The following is a 17,784-nucleotide window of genomic DNA, read 5'->3' as shown; positions in this document are numbered from 1 at the left end:
TTAAAATGCATATTGTTTGATATAATTCAATTATATCCTGACTTGTAGGATTCAATGTTGGATTTTGAAAATCAGACGCTTGATCCTGCCATTGTATCAGCACAGCCTATGAACCCTACACAAAACATGGATATGCCTCAGCTGGTTTGCCCACAGGGTTAGTAATGATGATCTTAAAAGTTTTCATTTTTAGAGAATGTGGCATATGTGTGCTGGTTGAACAACTTTTAAGAGTCCCAACCTCTGACTAAGTGGGTTCTGAAGAACAATCTCAGATCATTAGGCTGGGTGGGGCAAGCTGCTTTTGTAATCCTCTGATCCATTTTATCAGTTTCCAAAGTGTTTTTAGCCACTCCCGGCCCATCAATGCTTTTTTCCCCCTTTTTGTATGAGAAATAAATACGAGACCCAGTATAGCCTTCAGAGTTAATTTTGCTAATTTTTAATGCTTTTTTTTTTTTTTTTTTAGTTCTTTAATTTGATGAGTAATTGTTCCTCTAAAGTTAAAACTAGTTCTATTGTTTCATGTAATATTTTTATTGGCATAGGTGTACAGAATTAATAGCTTTTCACAAGTTAAACACAGCAGCATCTAAGTCATGAAATGGAAAGTTACTAGTGCTCCAGGAATCTACACACTGTTCTCTTTCATTTATGAACTACTCTCTCCTCATCCAGTTACAGCAGCTTCCTTCTGATAGTCTTAATTATTTGACAGTTGCTACAATTTGTGTTAGTGAAATTTTGTATGGTGTTTTAAATTTCAATAATCTTTTTTCAGAAGTTTGATTGTGTGTCTCTGGATATATATATATACATATATATATGAGTTCAGGTGTGCCTGGTGACTAGAGACTTGAATCTCTCTAGAACTAGTGTTTTAAGTGGTTCAGAGCTGCTTAGCAGGGATGTGAGAACTAGTATCAATTTCAAAAATATTGGGAGTAAAAATAATAGATGTGGCTTCTGTGGATGCTTGCAGCTCTTGAGGGAGAATTTCTGATGATGCAGCCGTGAAGGGGATGCATGAGCATGAGGGAAGAGATGAGTAAGGCATTCTGACCACATCGTTGAAGTGGCAGCTAAAGAGCCAGTCTGTATTGAGGAGTAGTTTTCATCTTGCTCTTCCCAACAGAACACATTAAAGGACTGGAAGCAAACAAGAAATCTATTATTTGTTTTTTGTTCCTTCCTCCCTCCCTCCCTTCCTTCCTTCCTTCCTTCCTTTTTCTTTCTCTTTTCGGTTTTTCAAGACAGGGTTTCTCTGTGTAGCCTTGGCTGTCCTGGACTCATTTTGTAGACCAGACTGGCCTTGAACTGACAGCGATCCCCTGCTTCTGCCTCCTGAGTGCTTGCATTAAAGGTGTGCGCCACCATGCCCGGCTTTTCTTTTCTTAATGAATTTTTGAGACAGGATCTCACTGTGTAGCTCTGGCTGTCCTGGAACTAAGGTAGACCAGATTGGCCTGGCCTACACTCAGACTCAGAGAGACCTGCCTGTCTCTGCCTCCCAAGTGCTGGGATTAAAGGTGTGTGCCACCACGCCAAGCATTTTCTTTCTTTCTTTCTTTCTTTTTTTTAGGTTTATTTATTTTATTTATTGCATATGAGTGCTTTACATGCAGAAGAGAGAGTATCAGAACATATTATAGATGGTTGTGAGCTACCATGTGGTTTTTGGGAATCGAACTCAGGATCTCTGGAAGAACAGGCGGCACTCTGAACCACTGAGTCATCTCTCCAGCCCTCCAAGCATTTTCTTACAATCTCATTCTCTTCTTTCTCCTAAGCGCCCCCCCCCCCCTTTTGAGACAAGGTTTCTCTGTGGTGTGTGTGTGTGAAGGGGCAGTGCAAGAAGAGGAACAACTTTGTAGTTGGTTATTTCATTCTAACATGGGGGTCCTCGAGATAAAAAGCATTCAGGTTTGGCAGCAAGCAGCCTTCTTGTCAGCCCTTGTTAAAGTTTTGAATATAAGCAACTTTACTTTTTATGCTACTTTAGAAATAATGTTTTATTTCTGTTTGTATATAAGTGTGTATATTTATATACACATTTGTATGACATTGTGTTTTAGTACCTGCAGCAGAGGCCAGAGAGGGTGTTGGATCCCCTGAATTTTAGTTAATATGTGGTTGTGAGCTACCTGCTATGGATGCTGGAGCCAAACTCCGGTCCTTTGGAAGAGGAGCAAGTGCTGTTATCTGTTAAGGATCTTTTCCGGGACCAGATTTTGAGGTTACTACTCCAGGAGTTGAAAACAGGCCATCTGAGTGTGACAACCAGGAAATCCTACCTGCCAGGCATGTGGGTCTCGAAAGTGCTGGCACTGGATAGTATCTCATTGTCTACTTCATGTTGCAAGTACTTCTGTTACTGGCACAAAAGAAAAGCAACTACGAGTAAAATATAATTACTGCAAATAAACTAAAGTGCTAATTTGAAAGCTGAAATCTTAGACCTCATTGATATGAAAATGTTCATTAATCATTTGGTTATAGAAATTTGCTTATAATACTAATATAGATAATGTTTAAGAAAGATTTGGTTTTGTGTGACATTTCTCTTAATTTTACAGTTCATTCTGAATCTAGACTTGCCCAACCTAATCAAGTTCCTGTACAACCAGAAGCCACACAGGTAAGAATGAATACGTAGTTTACTTAGGTCTTTTACTTAGCACTCATTTTTTACCTTGGCTAGGCTGGGATGCATTTGATCACTTTGCAAGTGTTCTGTTTCAGAGTCATTGCAATGGACAGTGAGGTGCATTTATCCACATGGCTTATGTTTGCTTTTCTTTTGGGGACTAAATTTTTTCATGCTTCCATATAACGGGACATTGTCTTAGAATTAAAAAAAAAAAAACATTAATTCTTGGTTATATACATTAAAAGAAAACAGTTGTTGCCGGGCAGTGGTGGCACACACCTTTAATCCTAGCACTCGGGAGGCAGAGACAGGCGGATCTCTGTGAGTTTGAAACAAAGTGAGTCTAGGACAGCCAAGCCTACACAGAGAGAAACCTTGTCTCTTAAAAACCAAAGGCCAAAAAAACACCCCAAAACAACAGTTGTCATTAAAACAGTTTACTATTTACATGTTGGGACTTATAAGTTGGGACTTAATTAGACAAAGGTTTAATTTAACTTTGAGATTTAAATATCAGTATAGTTTTCAATTTTAGGTATTTTGTTTTGGAAAAGTCTATATATCCCTTAGTGGCTTGGAATTTGATATGTAGAACTTAAAGTTACAGAGATATGCCACCTCTGCGTCCTCTGGGTGCTGGGATTAAAGGTGTGTGTCACCTATCCAGTCATATTGTATAAAATCTTGAAGTCTCAAAGTGAAGATAGAGATTCTCTTCCCTTAACAGAAATTTCTTTGAATCTTTATTGGAGTTGGTATAATTTGTTTTTTGTTTCTTTGTTTTTAATGGTCAATTTTGTTAGAACAAAATAAGGTTTGGGATCTTTATTTCTGTATAGGTTCCTTTGGTTTCCTCCACCAGCGAGGGGTATACAGCACCTCAACCCTTGTACCAGCCTTCTCATGCACCAGAGCAGCGGCCACAAAAGGAGCCAATCGACCAGATTCAGGCAAGTTTTGTTACCTAGCATCAATTAGCATGGTACTTGTTTTGCTTGGTTTCTTTTGGTCCTATTTTGCTTTCATAAAATAAATTATTAACATGTAAAAGTTTTGTGTTATTTTGCCACTAAAGTTTGTTTATTTGTGTTTAGGCAACAATATCTTTGAATACAGACCAGACTACAGGATCATCATCCCTTCCTGCTGCTTCTCAGCCTCAAGTGTTCCAGACTGGGACAAGTAAGCCTTTGCATAGCAGTGGAATCAATGTAAATGCAGCTCCGTTCCAATCTATGCAAACGGTGAGCAATGAGCACTTTCTAGTGTGCACTATGTGTCATACTAAACAGAGCTCAGCTAGATATGTAACTTACTTTTACTGAACACTAAATTCTGAATCTGAGGCTTTTCAGTGATAAATTTGAGCCTTATGAATCACATATATATATATATATATATATATATATATATATACATATACATATATATATATGAATCACATGTATATACATATATGTGTGTATATATATATTTAGCTTTACTCTAAAGGCTAAAAGATTAACAAAGTTTTAAACAAAACAAAAAAGAAACAGAGAGGTAGGAGAGGTCCTTGCTGCCTAGGCTGATGCTTTTATATTTAATCCCTGGAACTCACATGGCAGAAGGAAACTGAATTCTGAAAGTTGTCTTCTGACCTCAACATGTGCAGTGCATATACATAAACACACACTAAATCTTTAAAACAAAAAGCATGTGGTATAAAATGTTCATGAAGCTGTAATCTAGATATGTAACTGGTAACATTTGTTCTTTAGCTTAATCTTTATTTTACTGAAATATTTAAAAGTAAATTTTAGATGTTAAGCAATTGCTGTTTTCATCAATAATTATCTTTAAATTGTATAATTTCTGGTAGTACTCTAACACTGAATACAATTGAATTAGTGCACAAAGGAATGTCTGAAGAGTAAGCACCTAATCATTTACTTGGTTTGCTATAGGTGTTCAATATGAACGCTCCAGTTCCTCCTGTTAACGAACAAGAGACTTTAAAGCAGCAGAGTCAGTACCAGGCCAGTTATAACCAGAGTTTTTCCAGTCAGCCGCACCAAGTGGAACAAACAGAACTTCAACAAGACCAGCTGCAAACGGGTAAGGAAGCTAGGGTAACTTTCTATTCAGTCTTTTTTTTTTTTAAATAGTTTTTTGTTTTTTGAGAAAACAGTACAGTGAGATTATAATGTCATTTTTCCTCCTTTCTTCAAAACCTCCCTTTCAAATTCATTGCCTCTTTTTATTTCGTTAGATGTTTATTTATTCCTAAATACATATTAAAACCTGCTCAATCTGTGTACTGTCACTTGTATGCATGTTTTCAGGGCTGAGCATTTAGTGTAGGATATCCCATTGCTGTGCTCTTCCCTGGGGAAGACTATTTCTCCTGCCCTCAGCAGTCCTCAGTTACCTCTGGTTCTTTGTCCCGGCTTGAGGCCTCATAGGTTTTCCCTCATTCACTTTATAATACCTTTTGGTGTCATCTTTGCTTAGGTCATGTTTAGGAATCCATGTTAGTGAGACTTTATACTAGGAGCCTGTGATACTCCAAGGAGACAGAATCTCAAAATAAAATTCTGCTGGCTCTGAGCAGTCTTACCTCCGCTTTTGCAATGATCCTGACCTTAAGGTTGCAGGAGAGTTGCATTGTAGTTGAATCAGTTAGGACTGAGCACCACAGTTCTGCTTTTTACTTGGTTATGGTTTTCTTTTCTTTCTTTCTTTTTTTTTTCTTTTCTTTTGGTTTCTGAGACATGGTTCTCTTGCTGTCCTGGACTTGCTCTGTAGACCAGGCTGGCCTTGAATTCTGCAGTCAGCCGCCTGTAGGGATTAAAAGCATGTGCTGCTGGGAGTGGCAGGTTATGGTTTTCTTAAAGGTCTCATTTGGAAAGAGCAATTTCTTTGTTAAGGGGTTAGGAGATTTTCATCTTTATAAAATGTTTAAATTCTCTCTCTCTCTCTCGTGTGTGTGTGTGTGTGTGTATACACACATGTATGAGAGATGCATGTTGGGTGTGTTGCTACAGCATGTATTTATTGTACAGGTCAAGGGACCTAATGTGGGTCCCAGGGATTGAATTCAGTATATTTCTGCACCAAATTCCTTTATCTGCTCAGCCATCTAATTTTTTTAAAAAATATGATAGTATCAGGGCAGTTTAGATTTTATTTAGAGTGCCTGTGCCTAAGAGGTTTTTATTGTATACCAATTAATGTTACAGTTTTGCTGGAATTGAGTTTGTTACTGAATTATTGAGACTTAACTGTTCCTCATTTATATAGCTTACTGCTATGATGCTTGTCAGGAAGCTTAGAAGCAATAGGTTGATTTGGCTCTTTTTTTTGTTTGTTTGTTTTTGTTTTTTGAGACGGTGGTGGGGGGCGTCCTCTGTGTAAGCTTTGGCTGTTCTGGAGTTGCTTTGTAGACCAGGCTAGCATCAAAATCGCATATCCTCCTGCCTCTCTGCCTCCCCAGTCCTGGGGTTAAAGGCGTGTACCACCACGCCTGATGTAGTGCAAACACTTTTTATCCACTGACCCCTCTCACTAGCCCTGTAATAGACTAAAATGTATAACAGAGTTTTTTAAATTTAATTCCTTAATACTTGCTTTTTGGCTTTCAGATCTGTATGTATACTTACTTTCATTTCTCCAAATATACTTTTTTGGTGACTCGTTTACTTTACTTCATCTTTTACTTAGAGTAGTAAGTTTCTACATGAACATGACAGTGTGTTGGTAGTTTATGTCCCTTGTGTTTGGAAAACTGCCTGGTGTATTCTAGGCCTGGTACCAATTTCAATAACATCTAATTCGTAACTTGTTCCTATATGAAAAAAAGGACCTGGAAAAGAACTGTCTGGTTTTTTTCTTCTTTTTAAAAATCTTTTGAGTCTGGGTGTGGTGGCGCACACCTTTAATCCCAGCATTTGGGAGGCAGAGGCAGGTGGATCACTGTGAGTTTGAGGCCAGCCTGGCATACAAAGCAAGTCTAGGACAGCCAAGGCTACACAGAGAAACCCTATCTTAAAAACAAACAAACAAACAAAGAAAAAACTTTTGAGACAGGGTCTTATTATGCCTGGAACTTGATATGTAAAACAGGCTGTCCTGGAATAGACAGATAAGCCTGCCTCTGAATTCTGGGTCTGAGGGATGCATCACAATGCCTGGCTTGGCTTCTGCTACATTAAAATCAAGATCAAGTTTTAATCATATGTTTACTGTGAGTTTGATGGAATGACATTTTTATCAAGATTAGTAAAATCTTCTGGTTGTGGTGGTGCACACCTTTAATCTTAGCACTTGGGAGGCAGAGGCAGGCAGATCTTTTGAGTTCCAAGCCAGCATGCTCTACAAAGCGAGTACAGGACAGCGAGGGCTACACAGAAAAACCCTGTTGTGGCGGGGGGGGGGGGGGGGGGGGAGAAAATTAGTAAAATTCTTTTAAAATAAAATTTCTTTCTTGGTGATGCATGCCTTTATTCCCGGTACTTGGGAGGCAGAGGCAGGTGGATATGTGATTTTGATGCCAGCCTTGGTAACCTTTCTTAAAGATAATGAATGTTGTAATTCACATTTGTTTGAGATTTTTATGTTGAAAATACAATAAAAGAAACTATATAGTGAGATTATATCATGAGTAATAAAATACAGTTCAGCTAAGTAGCTCAAGAAGAGCTGTGACCCTTTATTCTCTTCAGGCATTTTCTGCCTCCCCCCCACCCCCATGACAAAAAGGGCACTATAAGATGAAGAAAGTATCTGGAATTTCTTTGGGTGTGCTGGGGGACACATCAGTTAAATGTCCAGGAATCAGTGTTGTAGGTACAAGTGAAATTATTCCTAGTAGGGGGTCCTTTCTTCGTTCTTTTTTTTTCCCCCTTGTCCTTACTCTCCTGTGAATTATAAAAACTGGAATAACAATCAGAAAATGTATGTCAGTATTTAATTTTTGACTTTATTTTTTAGAACTCTTCCATTATGGAGGGAGGTAGGTGGGTGGTTGTGTTAAAAGTAATGTGAGCCTTTTTAGAACCAGCCCTTTCCATAGGTTGGATGCCAGTATGAGCACCATTTAGCTGTCTTCTAAGTTGGCTGTAATTGTCATTTTAGATAGGCACCTATCTGAAAGCCTCTAATGTTTCAGAAATGAAATTGATGATATTTTTCTGTCTAACCACTTAGCTATGAGTATTTTTGTGTGTTTCACAAGTGCCAAAGGAAATAAACAAACTTAAGTCATTAAGATTTATAATGAAAAATAATGACGTACACTGTTTGATCATATGAATTTTGTGAATTATGTAGTCTATTTTTGCTAAAAGGTCAGTTAATTTCAACAGGTATTGGTAATATAGAGCCTTTTCAAATTCTATGTATAGAAGAATGAATGGTGCTGTATGCTCTGCTTCAGAGGTTTAGAATTACTATTAGGGAAATGACTCTTTGGCTTAATCTTACAGGTGAGTAGGGTACAAATAGGGCCTTCAGTAGCATTATAATTTTCATATTAGTAGGCAAATTTATTCAAAGAACTGAACTTAAAATAGTTCAGGAGTGCAGGAGCCATGCAGTGGTGGTGTATACCTTCAATCCCAGAACTTAGGGACAGAGGCTGGTGGATCTCTTGTGAGTTTGAGGCCAGCTTGGTCTGTTGAGCTAGTTCAGGATAGCCAAGGCTATATAGAAAAGCCCTGTCTCAAAAAACAAAACAAAAGAAGATTTTGTATAGTTCAGAAAGTATGTGGGAGAAAAACAGTAATAACCTGTGTTTTTATATATACATTTTCCTTTAACAGTGGTTGGAACTTACCATGGTTCCCAGGACCAGCCCCATCAAGTACCTGGGAACCACCAGCAGCCCCCCCAGCAGAACACTGGGTTTCCACGTAGCAGCCAGCCTTATTACAACAGTCGAGGTGTGTCCCGAGGAGGGTCTCGTGGTGCCAGAGGCTTGATGAATGGATACAGGGGCCCTGCCAATGGATTTAGAGGTAAACAAATAGAGCAACTCCTGATTACTTTTGCAGCTTCAAGTCTTTTCCTAATTTGTAAAATAAGTAGAAATATCTCTCCTGATTTGTTGTTGTTGTTTTGTAATTACCTCTCTGCCTTCGTCCCTTAATGTATAATGTAAACATTTGAGCCAGGTGTGGTAGCACACGCCTTTAATCCCAGCACTTGGGAGGCAGAGGCAGGCAGATCTCTGTGAGTTCGAGGCCAGCCTGGTCTACAAGTGAGTCCAGGACAGCCAAGGCCCCACAGAGAAGAAACCCTGTCTTGAAAAACCCAGGAAAAAAGAAAAAACCCCAAACATTTGAAATGTGTGTTGTATGTGTGTGGCCTCAAACTCCAGAGATTCTCCTGCCTGTTTCCTGAGTGCTAGGATTAGAATCCTGTGTCCCCTTACTACCTGAATTATTACAGTTTCTAAGTAGCAAAACTGGGAGAGAAAAATTGAGGTGTTAAACGTGCTTATTGGTTTGTCCGAATTACAATTTAGAGATTTGATTTGTGTGTTTGTGTGTGTGTACACGCATGCTCCTAGGAGGACAAAGGGTGTCATCCTCTAAAGCAGATGGTACTTAGATATTGATTGGATCAAGACAGTGAATTCACAATTATTTTTAATAACTAGTGTTGGTTATAATTTTCTTACACTTTAAGAAAGCCGAGTCCCGGGGGCTGGAGAGATGGCTCAGAGGTTAAGAGCACTGGCTGCTCTTCTAAAGGTCCTGAGTTCAGTTCTCAGTAACCATATGGTGCCTCACACTCATCTATAATGAGACCTGGTGTCCTCTTCTGGCTCTGGCATGCAGGCAGAGCACTGTATACATAATAAATAAATCTTTAAAAGAAAGAAAGCTGAGTCCTTGTAAGGAAAGGCAAATTATTTTCTTATTGTAAATTCTAGGAGGATATGATGGTTACCGCCCTTCATTCCCGAACACTGCAAACAGTGGCTACACACAGTCTCAGTTCAGTGCTCCCCGGGACTACTCTGGCTACCAGCGGGTATGTAAACACAGGGGTAAAGCTCAGTAACTAAGTGATTTGGGGTGACTTTTGTGGTGTACAACATACTTTGAGTTTGTGTTTTTGTTTGCTTTTAACCATTTAATGTAGTTTGCTAAAAGTAGTTTTCAAAATGAACTGGGGTGAGCATTCTTGAGTTGCAGAGAAGCACACAGTAAGAGTGACTTGGCTGGGACACACTGGTGTGTAGAAGGGACTGTGTGTTCTGCTAGTGCTTAGCTGTATGACTAGATAGGAAAGGAAGTTACATTTCCCTTCATTACTAACTAGCTTGTCTTTTAGGATGGATATCAGCAGAATTTCAAGCGAGGCTCTGGGCAGAGTGGACCACGGGGAGCCCCACGAGGTAATATTTTGTGGTGGTGATCCTAGCTCTTATGTGGAGCTTCTGTTCTGGCCTTGGAAGAGCTGTTCATAGTCTGCATGTAGTTACATGTTAGGAGTACACTTATCTTTTCCAGACTTGTTGCTAAAGATTAAATGAAATGCTCTGTTTCTAAAATTTCATCTTAAATCCAAATTTTAATTTTTGAATGACTTGCCCTGTTATTGTCTTGAAAAATTAGAACATTTTCTCTGCCTCAGAAACTGTTTTTCCAACTGGAAATTTATTTTTCAGGTCTTAAAAACCTGCTAAATGTTTTTAGGAAGTACTTACTGATACTTTTTGTAAGACATTTTTGGAACGAGATTGAACATTTATATAAATTTATTACCCTCTTTGATTTTTGAAACATGCATCTTATATTTTAGGCTCAAAAAGCCCTTTAATGGCCAGATAAGCCAGTTATATTTAGAGAACCATTTAGAAGCGACAGAACTATTTGGAATATGGTTACTTTGAAGACCAATGTTAATGATCCAAATATTAAATTATTTCTGATGTTTAAACAGAACTACAAAATTCTTAGGAACTTAACATCATTAGAGATAAAAATGAAAGGCTTAACAGTATTATGTTTGGTGTGTGTTTCAAGTAATGGAAAATAATTTATGTGGGCAGGAAGTTAATCTGAACAATTACAGGTAGCATTTCATGTAATCTGAAGTTCTAAATGGTTCTCTGATTGAAAGAAGCTAAAGAATTAGGTTTCTTATAGTTATTGGCTGCCCATGACATGTATAAAATGTATATTAAGGAGGAATTATAAAGTACTTTAATTTGAATGCTAGTGGCAATTGATCATTAAGAAAGTACTTTTTAAAAAGGATAACAGGTCACCTGGGAAATACCGACTTGAAGTATCAAAGGCATTTGCATGTAAATGTGGGTTGTGTTCTTCTATCCCACCTTGTAGCATATTCTATGAAAGTTGAGTTAACTGATAGCTAAAATATGTTTTAACAGCATGTAAAAAGTTATTTTACCTGTTACAAGTCATTATACAATTTTGGATGTTATGTAGTTTCTTTTTAACAGTTTAGGTAAAAAGGTCTGTTTTCATTCTGGTGCTTCTATTAATTTTGATAGTATGATGTCACTTCTATTGAAATAAATGTAAGCTAGCGTGTACATTAGAATGTAAGCTCCATGAGAGCAGGTACCTTGTTTGTCTTCACTGCTGTATCTATTTCCAACGCCTCATGACAGTGCCTGGCACATAGTAGGCACTCAATAAATACTTGTTGAATGAATGAATGAATGAGTACTGGTGGAATGCTCCATTAGCTCTACTCTTCTTTTAGCTAGAGAACATGAGCAAATTGCACATGACAACTCCCAGGACAGGTGAAACTTGAACGCTGAAGAATTGACCTCTTAAGCATGTGCTGACAAGCTGTCCACATGCTTCTTGACTTCAGATGAAAGTCTGCTTGAAGGCAAAACAAATAATATTTGAAAGAAAAATCAAATGCCATTTTTGTCTTCTAGGTCGTGGAGGGCCCCCAAGACCCAACAGAGGGATGCCGCAAATGAACACTCAGCAAGTGAATTAATGTGATTCACAGGATTATGTTTAATCGCCAAAAACACACTGGCCAGTGTACTATAATATGTTACCAGAAGAGTTATTGTCTATCTGTTCTCCCTTTCAGGAAACTTACTGTAAAGGGACTGTTTTCATCCCATAAAGACAGGACTACAATTGTCAGCTTTATATTACCTGGATATGGAAGGAAACTATTTTTACTCTGCATGTTCTGTCCTAAGCGTCATCTTGAGCCTTGCACACGATACTCAGATTTCTCACCCTTGCTTAGGAGTAAAACATTATATACTTATGGGGTGATAATATCTCCATAGTTATTTGAAGTGGCTTGAAAAAAAAAATGCAAGTTTGACTTTCTGACATTGGATAAAATCTACAGTCAGCCCTAGAATTATTCAATGGTAATTGACAAAGTTAAAGCATTTTCCTTGAAAGGAAGATGGAAGGAGTGGAGTGTGGTTTGGCAAAACCATTGCATTTCACAGCTTTTCCCGTTAAACTGGAGCACCGGCCGATTAGAAGCATACCAAATTACGCATGGGTCCTTAATCACACAAGTGAGGCTGGTTGCCAGCCTTGACATAGCACTAGTCATCTGGCCAAACGACTGTGATTAAAAACACATGTAACTTGCTTTTTTTAGTAGTGGATACTGTGTAAGACAAAGCCAAAATGCAAACTAGGCCTTGGTTGGCTCTTCTGGAAGATACGCATCAAATACGGGGCATAATCTGGATGGGCTGCTTCTGTGCTCAATGTGAACTATTTAGATACTTTGAACACTTAACAGTTTCTCTGAAACAATGGCTTACATGAGGATTGGTCCTGTTTGTCATTCCTCACGATAATGTGCATTGTCATCACTAATCCTTGGATCTTGCTGTATTGTTGCCTAAATTGGTATAGGTACTGATGAAAATCTCTAATGGATGGATAATCATAACACTTTTGGTCACATGTTTTTCTCCTGCAGCCTGAAAGTTCTTAAAAGAAAAAGATATCAAATGTCTGCTGCTACCAACCTTTTAAAATGCTATCTTTTGAAAAGCACCAGATGTGTTTTAGATTGATTTCCCTTTTTTAGGGAAATGACAGACAGTTTCAGTTCTGATGGTATAAGCAAAACAAATAAAACATGTTTCTAAAAGTTGTATCTTGAAACACTGGTGTTCAACAGCTAGCAGCAAAAGTGATTTACCCATACATTGTTAGTGTCACACACTTTGTGTTTATGTCTAGCAGCTGTTTTCATTTATCTTTTGTCTAATTTAACCCTAATTGAAGTCTCCTTTTCTCATGGAGACATTTACATTCAAAGTGTTGATTCTTTGCCTTAGATGCATAGGGAGAATATACAGTTTGATGGAGACGGGAAAGTTTAGCAGTGACTTAGCCATATGTTCTGTGTTGGAATCTGTGCTAGCAGTTTGAGCACTAGTTCTGTGTGCCTATGAACTTAATGCTGCTTGTTGTCCCATTTCAGTTTACTTCATGGAGAATTAATCCACATGTTAACAAAGGCTACCAAGTTAATGTTATTTTTCTCAACAGAAATTAAAATTTACCTTTAGCCTTTAGCAAACATTTTTTTTCCCCCAGCAGGTAAATCAGCTACTCAAAAGCCAATTATTCTCAGATATTCATCATTAGAGAACTGGAGTTTTTGCTGGTTTTGTAGCCTACTAAAAATAGTTAGGCTCTTGAACATTCCACATTCAGAAGTTTTGTAGGGTGGTGGATAATGGGGAAGCTTCAATGTTTATTTTAAAATAAATAAAAGTAAGTTCTCAACTTTTCTCATGTGTGGTTGTGGTACATCATATTGGAAGGGTTATCTGTTTACTTTTTTCAGCACCTACCCTTGTGTGCTTTAAATGACAACTGCCTGGGATGTACCACAACCATACGTTAGTTGTATTTTAGTGGGATGGTTAGAGTATTTGTGGTTTATTGGAGAATCCTTAAACGGTATGTGTTTTTGAAGTAATATAGAGAATTACATTTACTATGTGTGTAGAATATAATTTCATATTTAGAAGTCAAAAAGTAAAGCTCTTTACTGTTGATTTTTAGTTCTGAGTTGAATGTAGAGAATGTTTTACACTTCAAGCTTGTGCACAGTAGGGCAGAATGTAAAAGGTGCTTGTAGTTTGACGACCTCTCTTTTTTAAAAGTTGCTTTTTCCTTTCAAGAGCACCATATATTAGGTGCTAATCTACCATTACAGTTTTAGTGCTTAAAACGTGAATATCTAGCTGGCGTGGTGGCGCATGCCTTTAATCCCTGCACTGGGGAGGTAGAGGCAGGCAACTTGGTCTACAAAACAACTCTAGGACAGCCAAGGCTAACAGACTGTCTAGAAAAAAAAAGAAAGAAAGAAAAAGAATTCAGTTAAGATCTGAGTCTTTGTTACTCAGTATCTTATGTAATATGCAAATACTTGTCAAGTTGCAGAAGGGGTGTGTGTGTGTGTGTGTGTGTGTGTGTGTGTGTGTGTGTGTGTGTGTGTGTGTGTGTGTGTGTGTGTGTTTTAGCCGAGTGCAGGAAACTGTGCTACATGTCTCAGTGTGGTACCCCTATAAAACATTTTGTACATACATAATTGCTAGTATGTCTATATACACCACACATATAATGAAATGCCACCTCCCCTGCCACCCCCCCCCCCCCAAAAAAAAAAAGCTTTCTTAAAGATAGCATGCTTTGGTTACTTTTTGCTTAGGGCCATTTTATTATCCGGCCCTAAATAGTCCTAAAAAATGAAGAGGTGTGTTTCCTTCCTCTCTTGTTTTGATCATTGTATCTTGATATTAAAACACATGACCTTCAATGATTATAGTAAATTAACTTTATAGTTCTTTTGTCTCTATATGTATATATATACATATTTATATGTGCTCATACAGTGTTATTTCAGAGACTTCAAGGAGATGTAAGAACGTATGCTTATTCTCAGGTTCATTCACTACGGTGCTTAGCTGACAACCAGTTTCCAAGTCCAGAATGTTGTGCAAACTGTAGTTGAGCAGTTTCATATGTGTGCCAGGTGATTTGTTTTGTTGGTTATATCTTAAGTGGTACATCAAATCAAGGGACATGGGGTATAGATCAGCCTGAATTTCAACCTTAAGCTCTGAATCTGAATCCACTTGGGTTATCAAGTACTCTCAGGTTTTTATTTTTTGAGACAGGGTTTCTCTGTGTAGCCTTGGTTATCCTAGACTCACTTTGTAGACCAGGCTGGCCTTGAACTCACATACATCCCACCTGCCTCTTCCTCCCAAGTGTTGGGATCAAAGGTGTGCATAACCACGCCCAGCAAGTACTCTTAGTTTTGTTGAGTATAAATTATACTTCAATCCATTCTGCCCTTGAGCTTGTCCCCTTCATAGTGTTACTGGAATAGAAATCTCTTAAAAAATTAAAAGTAAATGAAGTTTTTCCTTTACTATTTGGATTTATAAGCATTCTGGAAAAAAAAATAGAGAATGTTTTAAATATCATTAGGTTAAATTATAACTTGATTCCTCATAGCCCCTGAGCAAAGCCTGCGATTTGCATATACTCTGAGGAAAACTCCACTCCATATCTGGTCCTTGTGAGAGAAGAAAAGACTCTTAAGTCTGGTCTGGTGCACACTTTTAATCCCCAGCTCTTGGGAGGCAGAGGCAGGCAATCTCTTGAGTTCACCGCCAGCCTGGTCTACAAAGCTAGTCCAGGACAGCCATGGCTACACAGAGAAACCATGTCTCAAAAGCAACAACAAAACATTAAAAAAAAAAAAAAAAAAAGCTAGACTACTTTTCTCAATCTTGATACCAGAAATGCTGTACATTAATAAGCTGCTCTGAGGCTTAACCAGTTCCATGTATCGGCCTTGGTTCTTCACTATTTGATTGAAAGTGGAGGTTTCTCTGATGTACTTAAAAGTCAATTTTTGGTGTGTTTATTTGTAAGTATGAATTTCCTCTAAATACTGTTTGTTCAGGGAGACAGCCTGACATTAGCACATTTGGTTATCTCTTGCCAGTCATGGCCAGCATTAACCATTCACTGGTGACAAAGCTAACCTCTCAAGACATTGATGGAGTGGCCCAAGTCTGTGTACTAAGTTGCATGATTTAACAGTGTGGTTAATTATAAATATGAGACATAGTCATTATGACCGGGAAAGATTCTGTTCAGACAGTTGAATAAAGACATGGATGAGGGATGGTAAACTAGACAAAACAAGGAGGCCCACACTCCACTGACTGCTATTTGGCTTAAGTGTTAGTAAGATTTGGCTGATGAAACTGGAGAGGGCAGTTTTCTTCCATGTTTAGTTTTTGTCTCAACATTTGGGAGCTATTGAAGGTTTTAAAATGGTGTATGTATTGTTTGGGGGTTGGGATAGTGGGCCATCCAATAAAACTGCCATTTAAAAGACCTTCACTGCAGTGTTGAGACCAAAAGTTTATGGGTCAGTCGACTCTAGAAGGCTCACCATTCTCATTCTTTGCAGCAAAAATTGAGGTGTAAGATGGTAGTGGTCAAAGGATTTCAGTTTCCCTGTCACCACCAAGTATCCTGTGCTGGTTCTGCAAATCTTATTTGATGCAGTTCGTTTCTGGTTATACTAATCCAGGTGATACCCAGTTTCAGTTTTGAATATCAGTTCTTTTTAAATTTTGTTTAGAAATACCAATTTCCACGCTCCTCAAATTCAGAACTCACACTCAAGTACTTGATATTAGGCCAGTGAGCTGGCTCAGCAGGTGCAGGCACTGCTCGAGCCTCGCCAGAGTTTTCTCCTGGGACATGGTGAAAGGAGACACTCCAAGAAGTCACCCTCACACTTCCACATGTGTGCAGTGCCATATCCATACCCATCGTCTCTAAACAAATACGGTTAGGCATTTTGTTTATATATCAAACTGGCATCGTACTCTGCACCGTTTTCAGTCCAACCTTTTGGTAGGGGCAGTAAATCGAACGCTGTCTTTGATGTCTTTATACTCCAGGCCTTAAGTAAAATCATGTGGTTCCACAACATTGACAGTTCCGCCATCTAGCGCTGGCCATCTTTGCCTTGCTCTGCCCCTTTCGCTTTCTAAACTAGAACTATACAATAATAAGGCATTTAACTCTACCCTGACATGATGGTATCAGGATTTCAATGGCTAAAGGGAGTCTGCACACAGGTTCTGTCCCAAAAGTGCCAGTGGCTATTTCATTGCTACTGAAATCCCATATCTGGTCCAGTATTTCTCCATGTACTATCCTTTGTTTTTATTTATTTTTTAAGTAAAATACCCTTAAAGGTCATTAACTATAAATTTGGGGTTATGTTACCGACTTTATAGGGCTTCTCTACCCACTATTGAAAGTACTGGTAGTTGTCCTCCGCCGCCCCAAGTGCATTTAGAGCTTTACTATTAGGACCGTTTTGTTAGTCGAGTTAAAATATAGAAAGTATAATTGGAAGTGCTTAAATTTTGGGAAGGAATTCCTTTTGGACATCAGAACTAGTGATGTTCAAGAACATAGGATATACTAAGTTTACGAGTCTCGTAGCCAAAGGAAGGCAAAAATACTGGATACTCTTTGTAGATGTTGGACGAGCCTTCAGCCCCAAAGTTGGGTTTTGGAACACTTGGCATGATACGAGCCTGAGAAGAATCTATGAAGATTAGCGACCACGGTCGTGGGTACAAAATGTACAAATACTCAGATCCCCCGGTAGCGGCGGGATGCACAGTCAAGTGAAATGAATAAAGCAGCCACGTCTAGTTTCAATGTTAAAAATGGGGTTCGGTAAAACACCCACGCTTTCATCAGCTATTGTTGCCCTAGACTACAGTGGCGCTCTTCAACGCTGCAGCAGACGAGTTCCGGTACCTGTGGCTAAGGCCTGATGCGGTGCCTCTGGATATATAAATGGTTATTTTCGCCCGCCATAGCCGGGCTATAGGTTCAGATTAAAAAAAAAAAAAAAAAAGCACACCTTGACTGCAATGGCCATGGGAAGCTAGTGCGCAGCCGCAGTAGAAAGCTGCGGCGCGACTGTTACGTCATCACTAAGCGTCGAAGCTGTGGCAGGTCCCCGCACACTAGTATTTCACCCCGCGTCCCATCACCACCTTTGAACGTTTCCGCACGTGCTGTGTGCCGCGCGCAGTGTCAGTT

General features: G+C 38.7%; 1 protein-coding gene across 1 annotated transcript in view; it reads left to right on the top strand.

Annotated features, from left to right (window-relative positions):
• The window catches only part of Caprin1 (cell cycle associated protein 1), a 33,753-nt gene extending 21,761 nt beyond the window's left edge, over window positions 1-11,992 (top strand). Inside the window, exons 11-19 of the mRNA XM_051144258.1 lie at window positions 49-157; window positions 2,577-2,638; window positions 3,490-3,600; window positions 3,745-3,894; window positions 4,594-4,744; window positions 8,449-8,643; window positions 9,564-9,664; window positions 9,968-10,031; window positions 11,559-11,992. Of these exons, the coding sequence (XP_051000215.1) occupies window positions 49-157; window positions 2,577-2,638; window positions 3,490-3,600; window positions 3,745-3,894; window positions 4,594-4,744; window positions 8,449-8,643; window positions 9,564-9,664; window positions 9,968-10,031; window positions 11,559-11,623 (1,008 nt within the window). The 3' untranslated portion in view covers window positions 11,624-11,992. The remainder of the gene's footprint in view (window positions 1-48; window positions 158-2,576; window positions 2,639-3,489; window positions 3,601-3,744; window positions 3,895-4,593; window positions 4,745-8,448; window positions 8,644-9,563; window positions 9,665-9,967; window positions 10,032-11,558) is intronic.
• The last annotated feature ends 5,792 nt before the right edge of the window (window positions 11,993-17,784 follow it).

This window comes from Acomys russatus, chromosome 4 (assembly GCF_903995435.1).
Source record: "Acomys russatus chromosome 4, mAcoRus1.1, whole genome shotgun sequence".
Lineage (NCBI taxonomy): Eukaryota > Metazoa > Chordata > Mammalia > Rodentia > Muridae > Acomys > Acomys russatus.
Note: the sequence above shows the minus strand (reverse complement) of the source record. Positions and strands in the feature narration are given on the sequence as shown.